General features: G+C 42.4%; 1 protein-coding gene across 2 annotated transcripts in view; it reads right to left on the reverse strand.

Moving 5' to 3' along the window:
* The window catches only part of svep1 (sushi, von Willebrand factor type A, EGF and pentraxin domain containing 1), a 225,117-nt gene that overhangs the window by 195,382 nt on the left and 5,023 nt on the right, over positions 1-24,712 (reverse strand). For both annotated transcript variants that reach the window (XM_048527619.2, XM_048527618.2), the window contains exon 2: positions 5,990-6,245. In XM_048527619.2, the coding sequence (XP_048383576.1) occupies positions 5,990-6,245 (256 nt within the window). The remainder of the gene's footprint in view (positions 1-5,989; positions 6,246-24,712) is intronic.

The following is a 24,712-nucleotide window of genomic DNA, read 5'->3' on the forward strand; positions in this document are numbered from 1 at the left end:
GAGAGATTTTGAAGCTGGTAAAGCTAGGAGGCTTGGAGACCACTTTGTAGAGCACCTATGCTCGGTTCGTGACAAACGACAACACCTTCCTGTCGTGAACCATTTCAACTCCCCCTCCCACTCCCTGGATGACATGTCCATCCTGGGATCCTCCAGAGTCACAACAATGCCACCCAGAAACTGGAGGAGCAGCACCTCATATTCCACCTTGGGAGCCTACAACCTAATGGTCTCAATGTGGACTTTACTAGTTTCAAAGTCTCCCCACCCCCAGCCTCACCCCATGACCCACCCTCCGTCTCATCCCCACCTCCTTGACTTGCCCATCTTCTCTCCTGCCTATCCGCTCCTCCCATCTCGTTGACCAACCCCCACCATTGCCTACCTGCACTCACTATCACCATCCCACCTACCTTCCCAAGCCCCAACCCTCCTCTCTCTATTTATTTCAGAGCCCACTACCACTCCTCCATTTCTGAAGAAGGGTCTAGACCTGAAACATCAGCTTTCCTGTTCCTCTGAAGCTGCCTGGCCTGCTGCACTCGTCCAGCTCTACACTGTGTTATATCTGTTAGTTCTGTACTTGGCAATGTTGAATTTGGTACGGTTATTGAAATGAGTGCCATTTTGTGCCTCCCAGAGTTCACCAACGCTGTCCTTGCAAATCTCACATGTCCGTTCAGTACTCTGGGATGATCTTATCTCAAGCACTTTAATCCTACCAAAGTTATGAGGTCAACCATTTCAAATTGAGAAGCACAATCTGTAACCCCTATACTGACAAGTATTGGGGAAAATTTATAATTTATCCTGGAGTTTGTTCTCCATGTCACGCTGGCGTGTCTTTGGGGATTTTGCCTGCTTTCTGGCTGGCTACTTGCTGCTGAAGCACTGAAAGAATGGCTCACTATTTTGCCCAGCTTCAGCTACTTTTCAAAGCTTCTTAACATTCCTTTTAACCTGTATTGACATTTCCTAACAGTTGCTGGTTGAGTCTCTTTCTTCCTGCAGGAAATACACATGAACAATGAATAATAAACAATGGTAGGTCACTTGGCCCTTCGAGGCTGCTCTGCCATTCAGTAAGATCATGGCTGACTTGATTTTAACATCAACCCTACATTCCTGCATGTCCTATTAATCTTTCACCCACTTGGTAACCAACAATCCATCTACTTCTGCCTTAAAAAAATATTTAAAGATTCAGTATCCATTGCCCTTTGTAAAAAAGGAATTCCAAACACTCACAACTCTCTGAGAGAAAATAAATTCCTCATCTGCGTTTTAAATGGACGACCCCTCATTTTTAAACAGTGACCCCTAGTTCCAGATACTCCTGTAAGAGGAAATGTCCTTTTGACATCCATCTGGTGAAGTCCCCTTAGGATCTTATGTGTTTCCATAAAGATGCCTCTTGCTCTGCTAAGCTGCAAAAGATAAATGCCCAATCTGTCTGGCAATGTTCCCTCTAAGCTGCATGGTTGCATGCACAGATGCTGCAAGGTTCCATGCAACCAGGAAGAAAATTAGAGGGAGCGCTGCTGTCCAGACTTTCCTCAGAAGGCAATCTGCTCACTCCAGTTATGAGACCAGCAAACATTCTCTGAGCTGCGTCCAATGTGTTAACATACTTCCACAACTATGGTAACCAGTACTGTATCCAGTCCTCCAGGTGCAGTCTCACCCATGCTCTAAATGACTGAAATATAACCACCCTACTCTTGCATTCAATTCCCCTCACAATAAGGCATAACATTGTATTAGCTTTCCTGATTACTCGCTGGATTTCTATACTAACTTCTGCAAATCATGCACAAGGACAGCCAGATCTCTCTGAATCCCAGGGCTCTGCAACCATTCACTACTTAGGTAATATGCTGCTTTTTTATTCTTTCTCCCAACATGGGCAATTTCACACCTTCCCATATTGTACTCCATTTGCCGGGTCACTTCCCACTCTCTGAACCTAACCATATCCTTTTGTAGGCACTTTAAGTTCTCCTCACAACTCACTTGATGACCTATCTTTGTGTCATCAGCAAATTTAGCTACCGCACTTTCAGTCCCTCCATTTAATTCATTTATTTAAATTGTAAAGAGTTGAAGCCCCTGCACCAACCCCTGTAGCATAATACTTGTGATATCCTGCCAGCCTGAAAAAGACCCATTTAGTCCTACTCTCTGCTTCCTGTTAACCAATCAATCTTCTATCCATGCCAACATGTTGCCCAAAGCAACATAAGCTTTTATTTTCCAAATAATCTTTGCCTTATCAAATGCCTTCTGGCAATCTAAGTATAGTACATCCACTGGTTCCCCTTTGCAGCACAAGTTACTTTGTCAAAGAACTCCAATACATTGTAAATTTCTCTTTGACAGAACCACATTGGCTAAACCTGATTAGCTTGAGCTTGACCAAAGTGCCCTGTTAGAATATCTTTACTAATACCTTCCAATTTGTTCCTGATAACTGAAATTAAGTTAACTGGCCTATAGTTTCTTGTTTTCTGCTTCCCTCCCTTTTTGAACAGAGTTATCTTAACTATTTTCCAATCTACAGGAACATTTCATGAATTCTTCCTTCCCTTTCCACTCCTGATTTACATGTTTTTCCGGGATGCCACTCATATCCTCTCTAGTGAAGACTGGCACTGTTCTATAAAAGATAATGGGAACTGCAGATGCTGGAGAATCCAAGACAACAAAGCATTGAGCTCCACACTTTGTCGTCACTGTTGTATAAAATATCTGTTCAATTCATCTGCCAACTCTTTATCCTCCATTATTAATTCCCCTGATTCATTTTCTACAGGACAAACACATATATCTTTAACTTTTTTTTAAATAGCTGAAGAAATGTTTCCCCATCTGTTCTTACATTTTTGGCTAAGTTTCTCTCATGCTTTTATTTGCATCTCCAAATTTTGTAATTTTTTTGCTTTCTACGATAACCTGTCCAGTGTTCTGACCTGCTACCTATCTTTGCACAACTGTATTTCTTTTCTTTGAATTTGATACTATCTTTGACTTTTTTAGTTAACCAGGAAAGGTGAGCCTGTCACTTAGAATTTTTCTTATTTGTTGGCATGTATCTATTCTGCAATTTTTAGAATATCCTCTTAAATGGTGGCCACCATATCTCTATTGATCTATCCTTTAACATAAATTGCCAGTTCACTTTTGTGAGCTCTGTTTCAGGCCCTCATAATAGCTCATGTTTAAAATCAAAATAATAGGGGTGGCACAGTGGCTCAGTGGTTAGCACTGCTGCCTCACAGTGCCCTGGGCCAGGTTCAATTCTACCCTCAGGTGATTGTGTGGGGTTTGCATGTTCTCCCTGTGTCTGTGTGGGTTTCCTCTATGTTCTCAGGTTTTCTCCCTCAGTGCAAGAATGTGCAGGTTAGGTGGACTGGCTGTACTAAATTGCCCATAGTGACCAGGATGTGTAGGTTTGGAGGATTCGCCATGGGAGTTACAGGGATGGGGATTGGCAGTGGGTCTGGATGGGATGCTCCTCAGAAAATCAGTGTGGACTTGTTGGGCTGAATAGCCTGTTTTCATACTGTGGGGATTCTTTACTAGTCTTGGACCCACGCTTCTCTGCTTTAAACTATATGCTAAATTCAATCATAGCATGGTTGCTGCTCCTGATCTGCTTTCACTCTGAAGTCACTACTTAATCCTTTCTATCCAAAACTAGGTCAAGTATAGCCTGCTCCCTGGTTTGTGACATAATATGCTGGCCTAATAAATTGTCCCATTCAATGAATTCCCCATTGAGGCTACTTTCTCCCATCGGACTTTGCCAGCTTATATGTAAGTTCCAGCCTCCCACAATAACTGCCGTACTGTTTTGACAAGCTTCCATTATTTCTTCTTTGATATCCTATCCCATCATGTGCTTACTGTTAGAGAGCCTGTGCATAAGTCCTATAAGTGATCTCTTTAACATTCCTCATCTCTACATGGACTGCTTCTATGATTTGATTTCCTGAATTTAGGTCAACACTCCCTATTGTGCTAATGTCATCTTTAATTAACAGAGTCATTTCTCCACCCTTCCCTAGCTTCATATCCTGTCTAAATGTTACATCCCTTTTAATAGGTTGCAATCTAGATGATTATGCAGCCATGTCTCCCTTATGGCCAATAACTTGCACTTAATGATCTCAATTTGCACTGCTAGTTCATTGTTTTGTTTTGAATGTGATATGCTGTCCTTTCATTATTTTTGTAAACTCTAGTCATAAACACTGCTTTACTCTTAGATCTGTATTTTCCGTCCTTCCTATCATTGTCTGGTTATCATTTCCCACATTAATTCCTTCCTCTGTTGCTTTACCCCATTCTTAGATTCACCACAACTTCCAAAATTTGGATCCTTGCCTCCACTATTTGCTTTAAAACCCAGTATACTTCCATAGTTATGCAGTTCACAAGAATACCAGTCCCAGCGCAGCTCATGCATGGACCATCCCAATTGTACAGATCTCTCTTGCCCCAGCATAAGTGCCAGTGTCCCATGAACTGGAATCTACTTCTCCATCAGTCCTTTGGCTATATATTCCTCTCTCGAACCCTATTTATCCTATACCAATTTCCTCATGACTCAGGCAGATTATTACATTTGAGGTTCTGCTTCATAATTTGGTGCCTAGCTCCTTACGGCTAACCTACCATGCAGAACCTCTTTCCTTGATCTGCCTACGTCACTGGTGTCTATCTGGATCACAACGACTGAATCCTCCCCCTCCCGATGACATGTTTTTCTCAGGCCAGAGCAGATTTGCATGCCAAATTTTTTTTTGCTTTTGCAAGTATATCAACCATGGAGCTTCTTTTCCTATGTTCATCAAACTAGTTGCTAGGAGAAGGAGGCTCCACTGTGAACAGAGATTGAGTGTAGATCATAGAACAGTACAGGCCCTTTAGCCCACAATATTGTGCTGAACTTTTACCCGAAACCTAAGGTCTATCTAACCTCCACTCCTTCCTTACGCTATCATCCATATGCTTACCTACTAGCCACTTCAATGCCCCTAATGAGACTGACTCCGCTACCCTCTCCGGCAATGCATTCCACGCCCCTACCACTCTCTGAGTAAAGAACCTACCTCTGAGGTCTCCCTTATATCTACCTCCACTCACTTTAAAACTACGCCCCCTCGTAATAGCTGCCACCACTCTCGGAAAAAATGTCTGGCTGTCCACTCTATCTATACCTCTGATCATTTTGTACACCTTGTGTACCATGCCTAAATTCCATGGAACAAGAACAGAAGTTGCTGGAAAAACTCAGCAGGTCTGGCAGCATCTGTGAAGAAAAAAATCAGTGTTAACATTTGGGGCTGGTGATCCTTCCCTGAACGGTTCGGAGGAAGGGTCACCGGACCCGAAGCATTAGCTCAGTTTATTTCTTCACAGGTGCTGCCAGAACTGCTGAGCTTTTCCAGCAACTTCTGTTTTTCTTCCTGATTACAGCATCCGCAGTTCTTCTAGTTTCTAAATTAATGGAGTTTAAAAGAATGAGCGATGATCACATTGAAATATATTTTAAAAATTCTTAGGATGTTGAGAAAATGTTTCCCCTAAACCAGGGAATCTCAAATATTGAGTCGCAGTCTCAGAATGAGGGATTGACTTTCAGAATTGACATTCACTCATAGGATGGTGAATCATTGGAATTCCCTACATCAGAGGACTGGATGCTCACAAATTGAGTGTATTCAAGACTGAGTTTGATGGATTTTTGGGCAGCAAGGGAATTAAGGAATATGGGACCCATGCAGGACAGTTGGGTTGAGGCAGAAAATTAGCCATTATCTTATTGAATGGTTCTGCAGGCTCAAAAGGCTGAAGGGCCTACTCCTCGAGAGTTAAGTAGAGTGTTAACACTGGTGCAGATTAGTTGTACCAAGTGGCCTATTTCTGTCTTCAGACTTGATGTTTTTCCACGTGACGTTGTATCACGGACTGCACAGAACCTTACCTTCATGGAGCGCTCTTCGAGCCAATGCTTCAAACTCGGCAAAGCTGTGTAGAATGTAACAGTGCTCCTCCTTGGGATGTGATGCCATATCCTGCAGCTCTCGAATGTTGCCCTGCCATATGCCGAGTGTAAAGATCTCCACCCCCAGGTTCCGCAGGGAAGCGGCAATAGGTCTCGGGTCCCCACCATTTGAGTAACCATCAGTGATGAGGAACACCACTTTAGTGGAGTTGGCCCGTGAATGCTGCAGAATTCGCTGGTGGAGAGAAGAGTGAGGCACGTTACTGGAGCCAAGTGTCCCAGAATTTCCTCGGAATTGCTCCTACGATTGCTCATCGTAGCTTGGCTGGAGATGGGCTGGCAGAACCTTTTCCACAGGTTTGTGCAGCACACTTCCAGCAAAGTGAGCAATGACAGAAATGGGAGCAACATTGAGGAATTTATCCATGACAGTTCGAAGGTGATTTCTCCTCTCTATAGCTGACATTCTCCTCCAACACTAAAACACAGGCAGCTGCAATGAAAACACTTAATATTTCACATAGACCTTTCTATTTACAAAATCTGTATGTGTGTAACTGTGACAATGAGCTATTAAGTTAGACTGGATGGGATCTTCAGAGAATGAACAGCATTAACTTTAACAGGATATTTAATGTGCGGGAGACGTGATTGGACTGGGTGATCCCAAGAAAAATACCAGCATATTTCCAATAGGCTGAATGGCATTTTCCATAGGAGAACATTTTATCGTCCCATGATTTAATCTTAGAATTCACCATCTGTTACTAAATTAGGCAACAATTTGTGTACTTGCTTTTGGCAGCTTTTAGAGAAAGTTTTTAGAAGGCCTGGAGAAGATTGGAATGGTTCACTGAGAACCACTAAAGGGTCCATCACTACTAGTAAAACAAAAGGAAAAGCAGAAAATCTAGGGAAAAAAAAAGAGCAAGAGATGGCATTGGCGAACATGTAAGGTACAAGATAGCTGTGGAGAAAAGCTGAAGTGAAAGAAGACGATTTGTAAATGAGGACTGGTATCTTTTCATTTTGCATTGAGGGTCAGCCAATTTGGGTGAGTGAGTAAAGCGCTGGGTGGCCATTCATGGGTCAAAGTGAAGTTGGGACTTGAGCAGGTTGGAGGCAGGCAAGCAGGGCATTGCAGAAATGGAGGTAATGAAGTCATGGGTTGGCAAGTGACGAGGTTAGTGGAAAACAGATAATATGACAAAAGCAGAGTTTGCTGTCTTGCTGAGGGTTTAGAAATTGCTTTGAGGTTCTGATCTGGATCATACAGGATGGACACTAAGATTCTCTGCATTTGAGGTCATACTGCAGAAGTAGGCAAGTATGGTGCGGGCAAATAGGTTCATATCAGGGGGTGAAAACAATAATGAATTCACTTTTTCACAGTCTTTAGTTGGAGAAACTTTTGGTTCATTCATAAGACTATGAGTAACTAGCAGGCTGCTGGCATAACTGCAGTTGTGGAGTCAAAGACACTGACAACTTGTGTTTATCATCATCAAGGTGAAGCTAACACTTGGTTATGACAATTCAAAGAGGGGTTTCAATTGAAACTAGAAAGGCAAATAAAAATTATTGGGAGAACTTTTGAGATGGAAATGGAGGGAGAATTTATTTTCTTTTTCCATTTATTTTCAAAGTTCTGCCCTGCTGAACACTAATCCATACCAGTCAGAAATTCCTGAATTTATGAGAATAATCCCCACGGACATTGTGAGAGGAATGACTTTAATGTTTTTCAACTAGGGGGTATGTTGTTTGATTATTGACTTAACAGAATTGGTGCTCAACTATTCCTGTTATTTTTGGGCTACGTTATGACCAACTTTCCTTTCATATGGTCAATTGGAAGAGGTGGTGGCCTAGTAGAATTATCACTGCCTGTTAATCCTGAGGCTGAGGCAATGTCCTGGGGACCCAGGTTCTAATCCTGTCACGGCACATGGTGGAACTTGAATTCAATAAAAATCTGGAATTAAGTATCAAATGGCAACTGCAAATTTAGCATTGATCGTTGAGGAAAATACCATCTATTTCACAAACATCCTTTAGGGAAGGAAACTGCCATCCTTAGCTGGCATGGCCTGCATGTAACTCTAGATCTGTGGGTATCTCTTAACTGCCTTCCAGGCAATTAGGGATGGGCAGGAAATGGTGGCCTGGCCAGTGATGCCCTCAGCCCATGAATGAAGTTTAAAATAAAACTTATTTGTTCCGAGTCTTTGGCTTTATGCTTCATTTTTACTTTGGAAGAGGAAGAATCTCTGCACAAGTATTTTTGTAACTCAATCATTTGTTTACAAGTCATCAGTGTTATCCATTGCTTGTAAAACCCATGGCACTCGTTCCTGACTTTCTTAATCAGTCATTGACTCTAGGGGTAGTGTTGTAAGTTCCTGTCACTGTGAGTGACAAGGTTAACCCTCTGCTGTAAACAAGACCACATTTTCCAAATACTGGATTCAGAACCAAGAGTTCTAAATGTTTTTATAATGAAATACGGCAGGCGTACAATGTTTGGTATGCTGTGAAGATTAATGGCTGACAATAAATTCTAAAAGTTTAATCATGGAGCTTTAAATCACTCATTCTAAATTGCAGTCAACCCCGGGCAAGCGAAATTCCACACAAGTATTATTGTTACACAAGATTGCGGGAAGAATTTTAAGTTGATGGTGAATTTAAGAGATAAGTTTTACTTTGTGATATATTTACTTCACGGGCACAGGAGGCGGCCACCTGGATCATAGTGCCTGTGAAAGAGATGCTCAATTCTTCCCACTCCCTTGCTTTTACCCCACTACACAGCAAATTTTATTTCTTCACATTTTTGTCCAATCCCCTGTTTGGAAGTTACTTCCAAGTTGGCTTGCATTGCCGTTTCAAGCAGTGTATTTCAGATCACAACTTCCTGCCTTTAAACTGAAAAGTTTCCTTGATTATCCTAATAAGATCATGAGACCATAAAGAGCAGAAGTAGGCCTATTTGACCTTTCAAAGCCCACTCTGCCATTCAATGAGAACTTGCTAATCTGATAATCCTCAACCCTACTTCTCTTCCCTTGCCCTCTTAACTCTTAATGTCCTTACTAATTAGAAATCAATCTATCTCAGCCTTGAGCATACGTAATGATCCTGCCTCAACAACCCTCCGCAGTAGAGAATCCTGCAGATTCACCAGCCTCTGAGACCCTTTCTGCATCCTGCTTCCGTTACCAATGATCTTATGTCTGGGACCTTTTGTTACCAATCCTTCTGCCAATGGAAACAATTTCTGGCTGGCATGGAGAGTTGGAGAAACAGTTACTACCTGATTATTTTTGACCATTGGGACAACAAGGGATAATGCACATAAACACAGAAACATTGAAGATAGGAACATGAGGAGGCCATTCGGCCTTCAAGCCTGCTCAGCCATTCTTCATGATCATGGCTGATCGTCCAACTTGATAACTTAATCCTGCTTTCTCCCCATAACCTTTGATCCCATTCACCCCAATTGCTGTACCTAGTTGCCTCTTGGATACATTCAATATTTTGACATCAGCTACTTCCTGTGGTAATGAATTCCACAGGCTAACTACTCTTTGGGTGAAGAAATATCTCCTCACCTCCGTCCTAAATCATCTACCCCAAATCCTCATACTATGACCCCTGGTTTTGGACAAGCCCAGCATCTGGAACATCCTCCCTGCATCTAGCCTGTCCAGTCCTGTTAGAATTTTATTAGTCTCTATAAGAGTCCCCTTCATTCATGCGAACTCTAGCAAAAACAGTCCCAAACTAGTCACTCTCACCTCATACATCAGACCCACCATCCCCGGAATCAGCCTGGTAAACCTTAGCTTCACTCTCTTGAGAGCAAGAGCATCGTTCCTCAGAAAAGGAGACCAAAATTGCACATAATATTCCAGGTGTGGTCCTGGTAGTGTTGCAAGCTCCTGTCACTGTGACTGACAAGGTTCACCCTCTGCTGTAAACAAGACCACATTTTCCAAATACTGGATTCAGAACCAAGAGTTCTAAATGTTTTTATAATGAAATACGGCAGGCGTACAATGTTTGGTATGCTGTGAAGATTAATGGATGGCAATAAATTCGAAAGGTTTAATGATGGAACTTTAAATCATTCATTCTAAATTGCAGACAACCCCGGGCAAGCGAAATTCCACACATGTATTATTGTTACACAAGATTGGGGCACTTGGGGCAAACGGGGTCAAAGGTTATGGGGAGAAAGCAGGATTAAGCTATCAAGTTGCACGATTAGCCATGATCATGAAGAATGGTCAAGCAAGCTTGGAAGCTGAATGGCCTCCTCCTGCTCCTATCTTCAATGCTTCTATGTTTATGTGCATTATCCCTTGTTGTCAAAAATAATCAGGTAGTAACTGTTTCTCCAACTCTCCATGCCAGCCAGAAATTGTTTCCCATGGCAGAAGAATTGGTAACGAAAGGTCCCAGACATAAGATTAGATTCCCTACAATGTGGAAACAGGCCCTTCGGCCCAACAAGTCCACACTTCCCCTTGAAAAATCCCACCCAGACCCATCCCCCTATAACTCACACACCCCTGAACACTACGGGCAATTTAGCATCGCCAATTCACCTAGCCTACACATCTTTGGACTGTGGGAGGAAACCGGAGCACCCGGAGGAAACCCATGCAGACACGGGGACAATGTGCAAACTCCACACAGGCAGTCACCCGAGGCTGGAATTGAACCCTGGTCCCTAGTGCTGTGAGGCTGCAGTGCTAACCACTGAGCCTCGGTGCCACCCTAATTGGTAACAGAACCAGGATGCAGAAAGGGTCTCAGCGGGTGGTGAATCTGCAGGATTCTCTACTGCAGAGGGTTGTTGAGGCAGGATCATTACATATGCTCAAGGCTGAGATAGATAGATTTCTAATCAGTAAGGACATTATATGCACTACCAAGGCCCTTTATAACTATAACACATCCTTGCTCCTGTACATGAAATCTCTTACAACGAAAGCCCGGTTTCCTCCCACAGTCCAAAGATGTGCAGGTTAGGTGGGCTGGCCACGCTAAATTGCCCATAGTGTTCAGGGTGTGTGGGTTATAGGGGGATGGGTCTGGGTGGGATGCTTCAAGGGGCTGTGTGGACTTGTTGGGCTGAAGGGCCGTTTCCACACTGTAGGGAATCTAATCATGTCATTTGCCTTCCTTACTGCCTGCTGCATCTGCATATTTATCTTCAGTGACTGGTACACAAGGACACCCAGGTCCCACTGCATGCTCCCCTCTCCCAGCGTATAGCCATTCGGGTATTAATCTGCTTTCTTGTTTCTGCTTCCGAAGTGAATAACCTCCAAATTATAGTGCACCTGCCATTGATTTGCCCACTCATCCAACCTGTTAAGATCATGCTGAAGGATCTCTGCATCCTCATCACAGTTCACCCTGCTACCCAACTTGGTATTATCCGCAAACTTGGAAATGTTACATTTTGTTCCCTCATCCAAATCATTAATATATATTGTGAATAGCTGGGGTCCCAGCACTGATCTCTGTGGCACCCCACTAGTTACTCCCTGCCAATTTGAAAATGACTCATTAATTCCTACTCTTGATTTCCTCTCTGCCAACCAGTTTCCTATTCATCTCAATACACCTCCTCCAAAACCATGCACTTTAATTTTGCGCTTTCATCTCTCATATGGGACTTTGTCAAACACTTTCTGAAAGTCCACATATACTACATCGACTGGCTCCCCCTTGTCAACTCTACTGGTTACAACTTCATAGAATTCCTACAGATTTGTCAAGTATGATTTCCCCTTCATAAATCCATGCTGACTCTGTCTGATCCTGCCACTACTTTCTAAATGCTCTGCTATAAAATCCTTCACCACAGATTCAAGAATTTTCCCTACTACCGATGTTAGGCTCACAGGTCTATAATTCCCTCTACCTCCCCTTTTGAATATTGGAGTGACAATAGCCACCCGCCAATCTGCAGGGACTGTTCCAGAATCTATAAAATCCAGGACGATAACCACCAATGCATCCACTACTCCTAGAGCTACTTCCTTAAGTACTCTGGGATGTAGATTATCAGGCCCTGGAGACTTATCGGCCTTCAATCCCAATAATTTTCCTAGCACCATTTCCTTACTAATAATGATCTCTCTCAGTTTTTCTAAATCTTACATCCTTCAAAAATTCTGGAATTTGATTTGTGTTCTCCTTTGTGAAGACAGAACTAAAGTATGCATTCAGTTCCTCAGCCATTACACTGCCCCCATTATACATTCCCCCATTTCTGTCTGTAGGCAACCTACTTTAGCCTTTACTGATCTTCTTCTCTTCACATACCTATAGAAAGGCTTAGCATCAGTCTTTATGTTCCTTGCACGCTTACGTTTGTACTCTATTATTCCTTCCTAATCAATCCATTGGTCCTTCTTTGCTGAATTCCTAACTGCTCCAAATTCTCAGATTTATTATTTTTCTTGGCCAATCTGTATGCTTCTTCGTTGGATCAGATACTATCTCTTATTTCCTTTGTAAACCATGGATTGGTCCATTTTGCTTTTGTGGCAGACAGGAATAAACAGCTGTTGCAGTTCCCCTGAGCGTTCCTTGAAAGTTTGCCATTGCTTGTCCACTGCCATCCCTTCAAGTAACTCTCCCCAATCTGTCAAGGCCAACTCACACCTCATATCCTTGTAGTTTCCTTTATTAAAGTTCAGCACCCGAGTCACTGAATCAGTAGCCTCGCTCTCCAACTTGATAAAAAATTCTATCATGTTATGGTTGCTCTTCCCCAAGGGGTCTTGCACAGCTCGATTGGCAATGATTTCCTTCTCATTACACAGTACCCAGGAGAAGACAGCCAGCTCTCTAGTTGATTTCTCCACATATTGGTCAAGAAAACCATCCCATATACACTCCAGGAATTCCTCCTCTATGGCATTGTGGCTAATATGATTTGTCCAATCTAAAATCACCCACGATCACTGATATTCCCTTATCACACGCATCTCTAATTTCTTGTTTAATGCCATTCTCGACATCACTACTGCAGTTTGGGGGTCTATATATGATACCTACTCATGTTTTTGCCCCAATATATATTTCTCAACTCTAACCATACAGACTCCACGTTATCAGAGCTAATATCCTTTCTCATTATAGTGTCAATTTCCTCTTTAACCAGCAATGCCTCTCTACCACCTTTTCCTTTTTGCCTGTCCTTCTGAAATACTGAATATCCTGGGACATTCAGTTCCCATCCCTGGTTACCCTGCAGCCACTTCTCAGTAAACCCAATTATATCGTACCCATTTACATTTATCTGCGCGCTTAGTTCATCTATTTTATTTCAAATGTTCCGCGCATTAAGGCACAAAGCATTTAAGCTTGTCCCTTTAACACTGTTTGCCTCCTCCCTTATTTTTCTCAATAGCTCTGTTTGAATCATGTCCTTGGTTTCTCAGCCTATCACTTTTCTTGCCTCCTTTCCTAGCTTTTGGTTTTGTCCTTGCTGCCTTCTTCTCTGACACTTTACTCAGTATTCCTTCTCCCTGGCATATTAGTTTGAACCCTCCCCAGCTGCTCTAGCAAACACTCCTTCAAGGCCATCAGACCCAGTCCTGCCCAGGTGTAACCCGTCCAGTTTGTAGGGGTCCCACCTCCCCCAGAACTGGTACCAATGCCTCAGGAATCTGAAACCCTCCCCTTAAGAAAGAAAGACTTGCATTTACACAGTATTTTTCACAACTGCCATACATCGCAATATGTTTTACAGCCACTGAAATATTAAAGTACTATCAATGTTATAACTGAGTCAGAATACACAGGTTGAAAGCTGGACTGAAGATTTTAAAGTGGGAGCTTTTGAATCCATGGCACAGTACAACAGCACAATAGGGAGAAAGTTGGAGAGGAAGGCAAGCTTAGTAATGGTGTGGGTTCTGTTAAAAGCAGACTGTTTGAGACCAGGCTAATGACTTCTTTGAAAAACACGTAGGAAAAGAGTTTGTAAGTCAAAATAGCATATATTTTTGGCTTTTATGAAGCCATGAGGAGTTACATAACAATGCATCCAACTGAGAAAAATGCACCAAATCAGGAGAAAATGAATTGGCAAAAGACTGACGAATATACAATGAGACAAATTGGAAACAGAATATAGGGTCTGTTGGGTCAGATCTTGGATGTGTTTTTGAGACTTCAAATTTCTCTTCCTCAGGAGTCCTATTTTCTGGAAATTTCTGCCAGAATCCATTTCCTACAAGTCTCCAGAGCTTTTTGTCATTTTAGCACATCCCAGAGCTCTTTACAACCAATGATGTATTTTTGAAGTGTAATCCAAGGGCAGCCAGGTCAGTATGACAGCAACTGAAATGACAGGAAGCTCGCGATCAGTCTTACAATCGTACAGCATGGAACTAGACCCTTTAGTCCAACCAGTCCACGCTGACCATGTTCCCAAATTAAACTAGTCCCACTTACCTGCGCTTGGGCCCATTTCTCTTCAAACCTTTCCTATTCATGAACTTAGACAGATGCCTTTTAATCATTGTAACTGTGCCTGCATCCATCGCCTTCTCTAGCAGCTCATTCTACATATGAACCACTTTCTGTAAAAAAAGTTGCCCCTTATATTCTTTTTAAATCTTTTTCCACTCACCTTAAAAGTATGCCCCATGGTTTTAACATCCTCCATCCTAGGGAAAAGACCTTTGTCATTCACCTTATCCAAGCCCCTCATGATTTTACAAACTTCAGTAAGGTCACCCTCAACCTACTACGCTCCAGTGAGAAAAGTCTCAGTCTATTTTTATGTCTCAAACCCTCCATTCTTGGCAGCATCCTGGTAAATCTTCTCTGAACCCTTTCCCATTTAATAATATCTTTCCTATCACTGGGCTACGAGAAATGCACACAGTACTTCAGGAGAGGCCTCATCAGCAACATGTACAACCTGAATATGCTGTTTCACCTCCTATACTCAAGGGTCTGACCAATAAAGGCAAATACGTTAAATACATAAACACACTACCCGTGACGCAACTTTCAAAGAATTATGTATCTGAACCATAGGTCTCTCTGTTCGACAACACCACCCAGGGCCCTAGCATTACTTGTATAAGTCCTGACTTTGTTTGTTTTACCAAAATGCATTTATCCAAATTAAACTCCATCTGCCACTCCTCAGCCCATTGACCCAATTGATCAAGGTTTCTTTATAACATTAGATAACCTTCCTCACTGTCCTATATACCACTGATTTTGGTGACATCTGTGAACCTACTACAAAAGTGGGCCCCCAAACATTTTACACCATAGGGAGGAGGCTGTTCCTGCCACTTGTGGCATGACGTTACCAGAAAACACGTTCCTCCCCTTCTCTCTATGATACCCTGTTCCACTCCTCAATCACTCCCAAACCCCATACACTTTTCAAAGCACCTTTGCATGCAAATGAAGGAGATGTAACCCTTTCTCACGCTTCTCTTCTCTGCCTGAAGCTCCATCCCTCATTCCAGGTGAAGCAGAGATGACGTGTCTTTCTTGAAACTTATCTACTATATTCACTGCTCATAATGTGTTATCCTCTCTGTAAATATTTTTATACATGCAAACATATGTATGTATGCATACTTTGGAGGCACCAAATAAATGCAAGTCTTTTTTAAATAATTCAATGTAGAGGAGAAATTATAATGGGAAAGAAGGAAATAACAGAGACATTAAGTCAATACCAGAAAAAAATCCAGAAATAGTGAGAAATCAATGGTCTAGTGGAAATGTGAAAGTTAGTTTTAGTAAAGAAAAGTACTGGAAGATTTACTGACAAATCCATTAGATTTCATAGCTGTGTCCTGTTGATTTAAAGAATGTGACTGTGCTTGCAATAGCTTTGATCTTCAAGAGTTTCTAGGATGCAGACCAGTTTCCACAAATTACAAGATAACAAAGGTAACACCACCATCAGGGAGAGAAAAACACAGGGAAGTTAAGGCTAGTTAGCCCGGTCAGTTAGCTCAGTTGGTTAGATGGCTGGTTTGCATTGCAGTGACACCAACAGCACCAGCTAAGGTTACAATTAAAGACTCCATCTCAATCTCTCCCTGAGGCATGGTGACCCTTAGGTTAAACTACCACCAGTCCCCTTCCACCTCTCTCTCCGATGAGCCCACAGTCTGGTTGGACTATGCTGGCTTTACCTTTTTGTGAAGAAAATCCTCGCATCTATTATTAAGAATGTAGCAGCAGACTTTGCGTGTATAACCAGCAATGAGCACAAGGGGGATCCAGAGGGTACAGTGTATTTGGGAAAGTCAATGTTCAGGATAATGGAAAACAGTTGTAAAGTTTAATGTTTTAAAAATTCATTCACAGTAGAGTGCATCACTGGCTAGGCCAGCATTTATAGAACCATCCCAGAGAGCAGTCTAAAGTTAATCACATTGCTGGGGGTATGGATTCACATATCGGCCAGGCCAGATAACGATAGCAGTTTCCTTTCCTGGACCAGATGGGGTATCGCCCCCGCAACAGTCGACAATGGTTTCATGGTCATCATTAGACTCTTAATTCCAGATTTACATTGACATCAAATTCTACCATCTGCCAGGGCAGGATTCAAGCCCAGGTCCCCAGAATGTTACCTGGGTGTCTGAATTAACAGTCCAGTGACAATACCTCAAAGCTGTCACCTTCTCTTGCAGGGAGAGTAGGAACATGGCAGATGGGAGTAAATGTGCAGAAATGTGAAATTCCATACTTTTTTGGGGAAAACTGTAGAACAGCGTAATGATAGAATACTGAGAAGTGTTGAAATTTAGAAGCTCCTTGTTCACGAATTACAGAGAGTTAATACACACATTCAGAAAACAATTAGAAAGACATATGGATTGTGAGCACTAGTTATGAAGGATTAGTGTAGAAGAGTAGGAAAATATTGTTAAAATTAGAGTGTGGCCACACTTGGAGCACTGTGTGCAGTTTGATCTTCTTACTTATGGAAGGATATATTTCCCTTCCAAAGAATGAAGGTTTACTAGTCTGATTCTTGGGATGAAAGGATTGTTCTGGACAGATTATGTATATTGCCTATCATTTAGAAGAATGAGAATACAAAATCTTTGAAGGATTTTACAGGATCATTGCTAAGACTCTGGATCCTGGCTGGGTTGCAATGGCAACAGTTTCTGTTCCTAAAGGCTTGAGCTCTTACAAGTGAGTTGGAAAATGTTACAAGGAAAATGTATTATTTAAAGTGTCTCAAGATTTCCCCAGAAAGAAATTGGACATTTGCTTTCAGCATTAATGTTAATGGTCAACATCTGTATGGTGTGAAACACTGGCAGTGAATCCCAATTCAGCCACTGCAACAAACAGCTGTGAGGATGTCAGGTTAACAATGTATGATTATCTGGAGAATGGGGAGTATTGCTTTAAATCAAATGTTTTAAGCCAAATATATTTACTTTAATCGTATATGGCACGGTGGTTCAGTGGTTAGCACTGCTGACTCACAGTGTCAAGGACCTGAGTTTGATCCCACCCTTGGGAGACTATCTGTCTGGAGTTTTCATATTCTTTCTGTTTCTGCCAACTACTCTGGTTTCCTCCCACAGTCCAAAGATATACAGGTTAGGTGGACTGGCCTGTAGCGTTCAGGGATGTGTAGGCTAGGTGTAGTTAGGTGTGTTAGCCATGGGTTATATGGTAGGGGTATGGGTCTGGGTGATATGCTCTTTGGAGGGTTGGTGTGGACTTGTTGGACCGAATGGCCTGTTTCCACACTGTTGGGATTCTATTAAAAAAAAGTGAAATATTCTCATCATGATAGAGGGACGTGATGGATAAACTCATGATTGAAGGTTATAGAAAAGTACATTTGGGATTATCAAATGCTCTGATAGAATACAATGGTTCCTGTGCTGGGTCAATCTTTGAAACGGAGAAGATGGAATGCAATGTTGGAGCAACATTTTTGCATTTTTACTAGAATGCCTTAGAGGATCAGGGAGAGATTACACATAACTTTAAACTTTCTGGAAATGTATTTTGTTTATTTTTTTTAAATGTTCCAATGGGAGGTAATTCAATTACATTGAATTTTTGCTGGTAAATTTGACACTGTCTTTTGGAAGAATCTCGATAGGACAGTTAATATTTTATTCTGCTAGTGATAAGAAACTTGATTGGCAAAAGATGCATTTGAGGTAACTTCTTAAGTTTACACTGTGACTTATGGTCTGAAATGCATTCCGGTTAAGTTAGGCAATAACTTCAGATATGTAGATAATTGGGATGCCTACTGGGGAAGGTGGGACCTGTACAAGAAGGACGGGTTGCATCTGAACTGGAAGGGGACCAATGTCCTGGGTGGAAGGTTTGCTCGAGTTGTTCGAGAGGGTTTAAACTAGTATGGCAGAGGCTGGGAACCTGAGCTGTATACCGGAGGTGAGAGTTGATGCAGGTGAGGCAATAGTAAGAGGTAGACCAGCTAGTGGGAAGGATTTTCCTGGGAAGGAACCAAGGGATCAGTTAAAGTGTGTTTGCTTTAACGCAAGGAGTATCAGGAATAAAAGTGATGAACTTAGAGCATGGATCAGTACCTGGTGCTATGATGTTGTGGCCATTACAGAGACATGGGTTTCTCAGAGGCAGGAATGGTTCAGATTTTTTCATTGGAGAAAAGGAGGAGGAGAGGGGACCTAGTTGGGGTGTACAAGATAATGAGAGGCATGGATGGAGTTGATGGCCAGAGACTATTTCCCAGGGCAGAAATGGCTAATACGAGGGGTCATAGTTTTAAGCTGGTTGGAGGAAAGTATAGAGGGGATGTCAGAGGCGGGTTCTTTACACAGACAGTTGTGAAAGCGTGGAATGCGTTGCCAGCGGCGGTTGTGGAAGCGGGGTCATTGGGGACATTTAAGAGACTGCTGGACATTCGTATGGTCGCGGAGGTTTGAGGGTGCATGCATGGGGATCGATGGTCGGCACAACATCGTGGGCTGCAGAGCCTGTTCTGTGCTGTACTGTTCTATGTTCTATGTTCTATGTTCTAAATCAGTTTCAATAGAAATTTGTGAAAGAAATTGGGTGGATATGTTTTTAAAATAGGATTGCATGTATTACTTTAATATAGCACAGAAGCAGGTTATAATGGTCAACCTACTAGTCTTTATTCCTCCATTCAAACCTCCTTTCATTCTTCCCAATGTCACCTTAACTGGGTTTCCTCCTAGTCCTTTAGAACATAGAATATCGAATAGCACAGTGCCATGAACAGGCCCTTCAACCCACAATGTCTGTGCTGACCATGATGCCATTCTAAATTAATTCTATCTGCCTGGATATGGTCTGTATCCTTCTATTTCCTGTCTGTTTATGTGTCTTTCTAAAGGCCTCTTAAACGTTGCTGTTAAACACCACTTCTATCAGCTTCCCAGGCAGTATATCCCAGGCACCTACCACTCTCCTGTGTAAAAACCTGCCTTGCACATCTCCTTTAAACTTTTCACCTTTTGCCTTAAACCTGTGCCTCCTAGTGTATGACATTTCCCGCTCTGGTAAAAAGACTCTGACTGTCCATCCAGACATGGCTCTTTCAATTTTATACACTTCTATCAAGTTGCCCCCTCAGCCTTCAATGCTCTAGCAAAAACAATTCAAGTTTGTCCAACCTCTGCTTATAGCAAATACACTCCTATCTAGGCAATATCCTGGTTAATGTATTTTGCACCTTCTTCAGGGCCTCTACATTCTTCCTATGGTGTGATGACCGGAACTGCACACAATACTCCAAATGTGGTCTAACTACAATCTTATACAGCTGCATGACTTGTCAAGTTTTACATTCAATGCCACAACCAATGAAGGCAAGCATACCTTACACCTTCTTTACTGCCTTATTCACTTGTGTTGCTACTTTCAGGGAGCTATGGATTTGCACCTCAAGAACCCTTTGTACATCATTGCTCCTAAAGGTCCTGCCATTTACTGTATGCTATCTTCTAGCATTTGACCTCCCAGCGGGCACCCCTTCACGATTGTCTGAAATAAACTCCATCTGCCATATCTTCGAACTTTCCAAAAGATCTATATCTTGCTGTTTCCTTTGACAACCTTCTTCATTATCCACAACTTCATCAATTTCATGCGGTCTGCAAACTTACTAATCAGACTACACACATTTTCATCCAAATCCTTTTATATATACTACAAATAACAAAGGTTCCATCACTGATCCCTGTGAGACCACTGGAAACAAACCTTCAGTCAAAAAAAAACACCTCTCCCAACTATCCTCTGTCTTCTATGACCGAACCAATTTTATCTCCAATTTACTAACACAACATGGGTCCCACTGTATTACTTTAATATAGCACAGAAGCAGGTTATAATGCTCAACCTACTAGTCTTTATTCCTCCATTCAAACCTCCTTTCATTCTTCCCAATGTCACCTTAACTGGGTTTCCTCCTAGTCCTTTAGAACATAGAATATCGAATAGCACAGTGCCATGAACAGGCCCTTCAACCCACAATGTCTGTGCTGACCATGATGCCATTCTAAATTAATTCTATCTGCCTGGACATGGTCTTACAGACCAACCACCATGAGGGACCTTCTCAAATACTTCAGGAAAGTCCAACATCCGCTACCCTGCCCCCATCAATCATCTTCATCACTTCTTCAAAAAACTCAATCACATTTGTGAGACATGTCCCATACAATGCCTTGTTAACTATCCCTAATAAGTCCATTTATTTCCAAATACGAGTAAATCTTGTCGCTAAGGATCTTTTCCAATAATTTCCCATCTGCTATTTTAAAGGCTCACCAGCCTATAATTTTCTGGATTATCCCTGCTCCCCTTCTTAAACAAAGCAACAACATTGGTTATTCTCCAGCTTTCTAGGACATCACCTGTGGCTAAAGAGATACCAAAGGTCTCTGTCAATGCCTAAGTAATCTCCTCCCTTCCTCCCTTAGTATCCTGGGATAGATTCTAACAGGCCCTGGAGACTTATCAATGTTAAAGATTTTCAAGACACCCAACACCTCTGTCGTCTTAATATCAACATGCCGTAGAACATCAACATATCCCTCCCAATCTTAGCATCATCTATGTGCTTCACCCTGTTGAATACCAATGCAAAGTACTCATTAAGGATCTCATCCACTTCCTCTGGTTCCACACATAAATTCCCTCTTTTGCCCTTGGTGGGCATATCCTTTCCATGGCTACCCTCTTGCTCCTAGTGTACATGTGCAATGTCTTGAGAGTCTCCTTAATCCTATTCGCCAAGGATGTTTCAGGGCACCTTCCAGCTCTCCTAATTTCTTGTTTAAGTTCTTTCCTGCTTCCTTTATATCCAATGGCCTTGTCTGATTTCAATTTCCTAAACCTTACATATGCTTCCATTACCTTTTTGACTAATATTTCAATATCTCGTCAGCCTGGGTTCCTGAATCTTGCTATCCTTACCGCACAGGAACGTATTTGCTCTGAAGTCTGATGAGCTGGTCTTTAAACACTCCCACATGTCAGATGTGGATTTGCCTTCAAGCAGCCACCCATAGACTAATTTCTCCAGTTCCTGCCTGATATGGTTGTAATTAGTTTTCCCTCAGTTTAGCACATTTACCCAAGGGCCAGTCTTATTCTTATCTAGGACTATATTAAACCATACAGATTTATGATTATTTTCCCCCTCTTATATTCGTCTAGATTTCCCTGAAATGATTTTGTGCAATTTGCCTCAACAACGCCCTGTGGTAGCAAGTTCCACTTCCCATGGATGGACATGAAGCAGGTGAGGGGGAAGAGGAAAGGACAGAAACAACACATAATTGAAGGGAAACCTCCTTTTGCTCAGTGAGGTGGAGTAAGTTGGCTTACTGAATGCCTTGTTAACCAATTTTCTCTCAGTCAAAGAACAAAGAACAAAGAAAATTACAGCACACGAACAGGCCCTTCGGCCCTACAAGACTGTGCCAATCCAGATCCTCTATCTAAACCTGTTGACTATTTTCTAAGGATCTGTATCCTTCTGCTCCATGCCCATTTATGTATCTGTCTAGATACATCTAAAATGACACTATCGTGCCCACCTCCACCACCTCTGCTGGGAACGTGTTCCAGGCACCCACCACCCTCTGCATAAAAAACTTTCCACACATATCTCCCTTAAACTTTTCCCCTCTCACCTTGAAATCGTGACCCCTAGTAATGGAGTGCCCCACTTGAGGAAAAAGCTTCTTGCTATCCACCCTGTCTATAACTCTTATGATTTTGCAGACCCGAATCAGGTCACCCCAAGCTCTGTCCTTCTGTAAATAATCCTAAACTAATCAACCTCTCTTCATAGGTAGTGCCCGCCATATCAGGCAACATCCTGGTAAACCTCCTCTGCACCCTCGCCAAAGCATCCACATCGTTTTGGTAATGTGGCGACCAGAACTGTATGCAGTATTCCAAATGTGGTGAACCAAAGTCCTATACAACTGTAACACGACCTGCCAACTCTTGTACTCAATACCCCAGCCAATGAATGAAAGCATGCCGTATGCCTTCTTACCACTCTACCGACCTGCATTGCCACCTTCAGGGTACATGGGACCTGAACAGCCAGATCTCCCTGTACATCAATTTTCCCCAGGGCTTTTACATTTACCACATAGTTCGCTCTTGAATTGGATCTTCCAAAATGCATCGTATTGCATTTGCCTGGATTGAATTCCAACTGCCATTTCTCCGCCCGATTCTCCAATCTATCCATATTGTGCTGCATTCTCCGTCAGCCCCCTTCACTATCTGCTAATCCATCAATCTTAGTGAATCAGACCACCTATACCTTCCTCCAGATCATTTATGTATTTCACAAACAACTGTGGTCCCAACACGGATCCCTGTGGATCACCACTGGTCACAGTTCTCCATTTGGAGAAACGCCCTACCCCTACAACCCTTGGTCTCCTGTTGCCCAGCCAGTTCTCTATCCTTCTAGCTGGTACACCCTGGACCCCATGCAACTTCACTTTCTCCAGCAGCTTACCATGGGGAACCTTATCAAATGCCTTACTGAAGTCCATTTATGTGACATCTACAGCCCTTCCCTCACCTATCAACTCTGTCTCTTCCTCAAAGAATTCTATCAAGTTGGTAAGACATGACCTTCCTTGCATAAAACCATGCTGCCTATCACTAATAAGCCCATTTTCTTCCAAATGTAAATAGATCCTATCCCTCAGTATCTTCTCCAGCAGCTTCCCCACCACTGACGTCAGGCTCACCAGTCTATAATTACCTGGATTATCCTTGCTACCCTTCTTAAACAAGGGCACAACATTATCAATTCTCCAGGATCTCACCCATGCTCAATGATGTTGCAAAGATACCTGTTAAGGCCCGAGCTATTTCCTCTCTTGCTTCCCTCAGCAACCTCGGATAGATCCCATCCGGACCTGGGGATTTGTCCACCCTAATGCCTTTTAGAATACCCAACACTTCCCCCCTCCTTATGCCAACTGGACCTAGAGTAATCAAACATCTATCTCTAACCTCAACATCCGTCATGCCCGTCTCCTCAGTGAATACCGACGCAACGTACTCATTAAAAATCTCACTCATTTTCTCTGACTCCTCGCATAACTTCCCTCCTTTGTCCTTGAGTGGGCGAACCCTTTCTCTATTTACCCTCTTGCTCCTTATCTATGAATAAAAGGCTTTGGGATTTTCCTTAACCCTGTTTCTAAAGATATTTCATGACCCCTTTTAGCCCTCTCAATTCTTTCAGATTGGTCCTACTTTCCCAATATTCTTCCAAAGCTTCATCAGTTTTCAGTCGCCTAGACCTTATGTATGTTTCCTTTTTCCTTTTTGCTAGTCTCACAATTTCACCTGTCATCCATGGTTCCCTAATCTTGTCCTTTCTTTCCCTCATTTTCACAGGGACTTGTCTGTCCTGCACTCTAATCAATCTCTCTTTGAAAGCCTCCCACATATTAAATATGGATTTACCCTCAAACAGCTGCTCCCAATCCACATTCCCCAGTTCCTGAAGAATTTTGCTATAGTTGGCCTTTCCCCAATTTAGCACTTTTCCTTTAGGACCAATCTCGTCTTTGTCCATGAGTATGCTAAAACTTACGGAATTGTGATCACTATTCCCAAAGTAATCCCCTACTGAAACTTCAACCACCAGGCTGGGCTCATACCTCAACACCAGGTCCAGTATGGCCCCTTCCCGAGTTGGACTATTTACATACTGCTCTAGAAAATCATCCTGGATGCTCTTTATAAATTCTGCTCCATCTAAACCCCTAACACTAAGTGAATCCCAGTCAATGTTGGGAAAATTAAAAACCCCCATCATCACCAACCTGTTGCTCCTACAACTTTCTATAATCTGTCCACATATTTGTACCTCTATCTCACGCTCGCTGTTGGGAGGCCTGTAGTACAGCCCCAACATTGTTACTGCACCCTTCCTATTTCTGAGCTCTGCCCATATTGCCTCACCGCTCGAGTCCTCCAAAGTGCCCTCCTTCAGCACAGCTGTGGTATCCTCTTTGACCAGTAATGCAACTCCTCCATCCCTTTTATCTCCTCTTTATCTCACCTGAAGCATCTATATCCCAGGATATTTAGTTGCCAATCTTGCCCTTCCCTCAACCAAGTCTCTATATAGCAATAACA

Source organism: Stegostoma tigrinum, chromosome 3 (assembly GCF_030684315.1).
Source record: "Stegostoma tigrinum isolate sSteTig4 chromosome 3, sSteTig4.hap1, whole genome shotgun sequence".
NCBI lineage: Eukaryota > Metazoa > Chordata > Chondrichthyes > Orectolobiformes > Stegostomatidae > Stegostoma > Stegostoma tigrinum.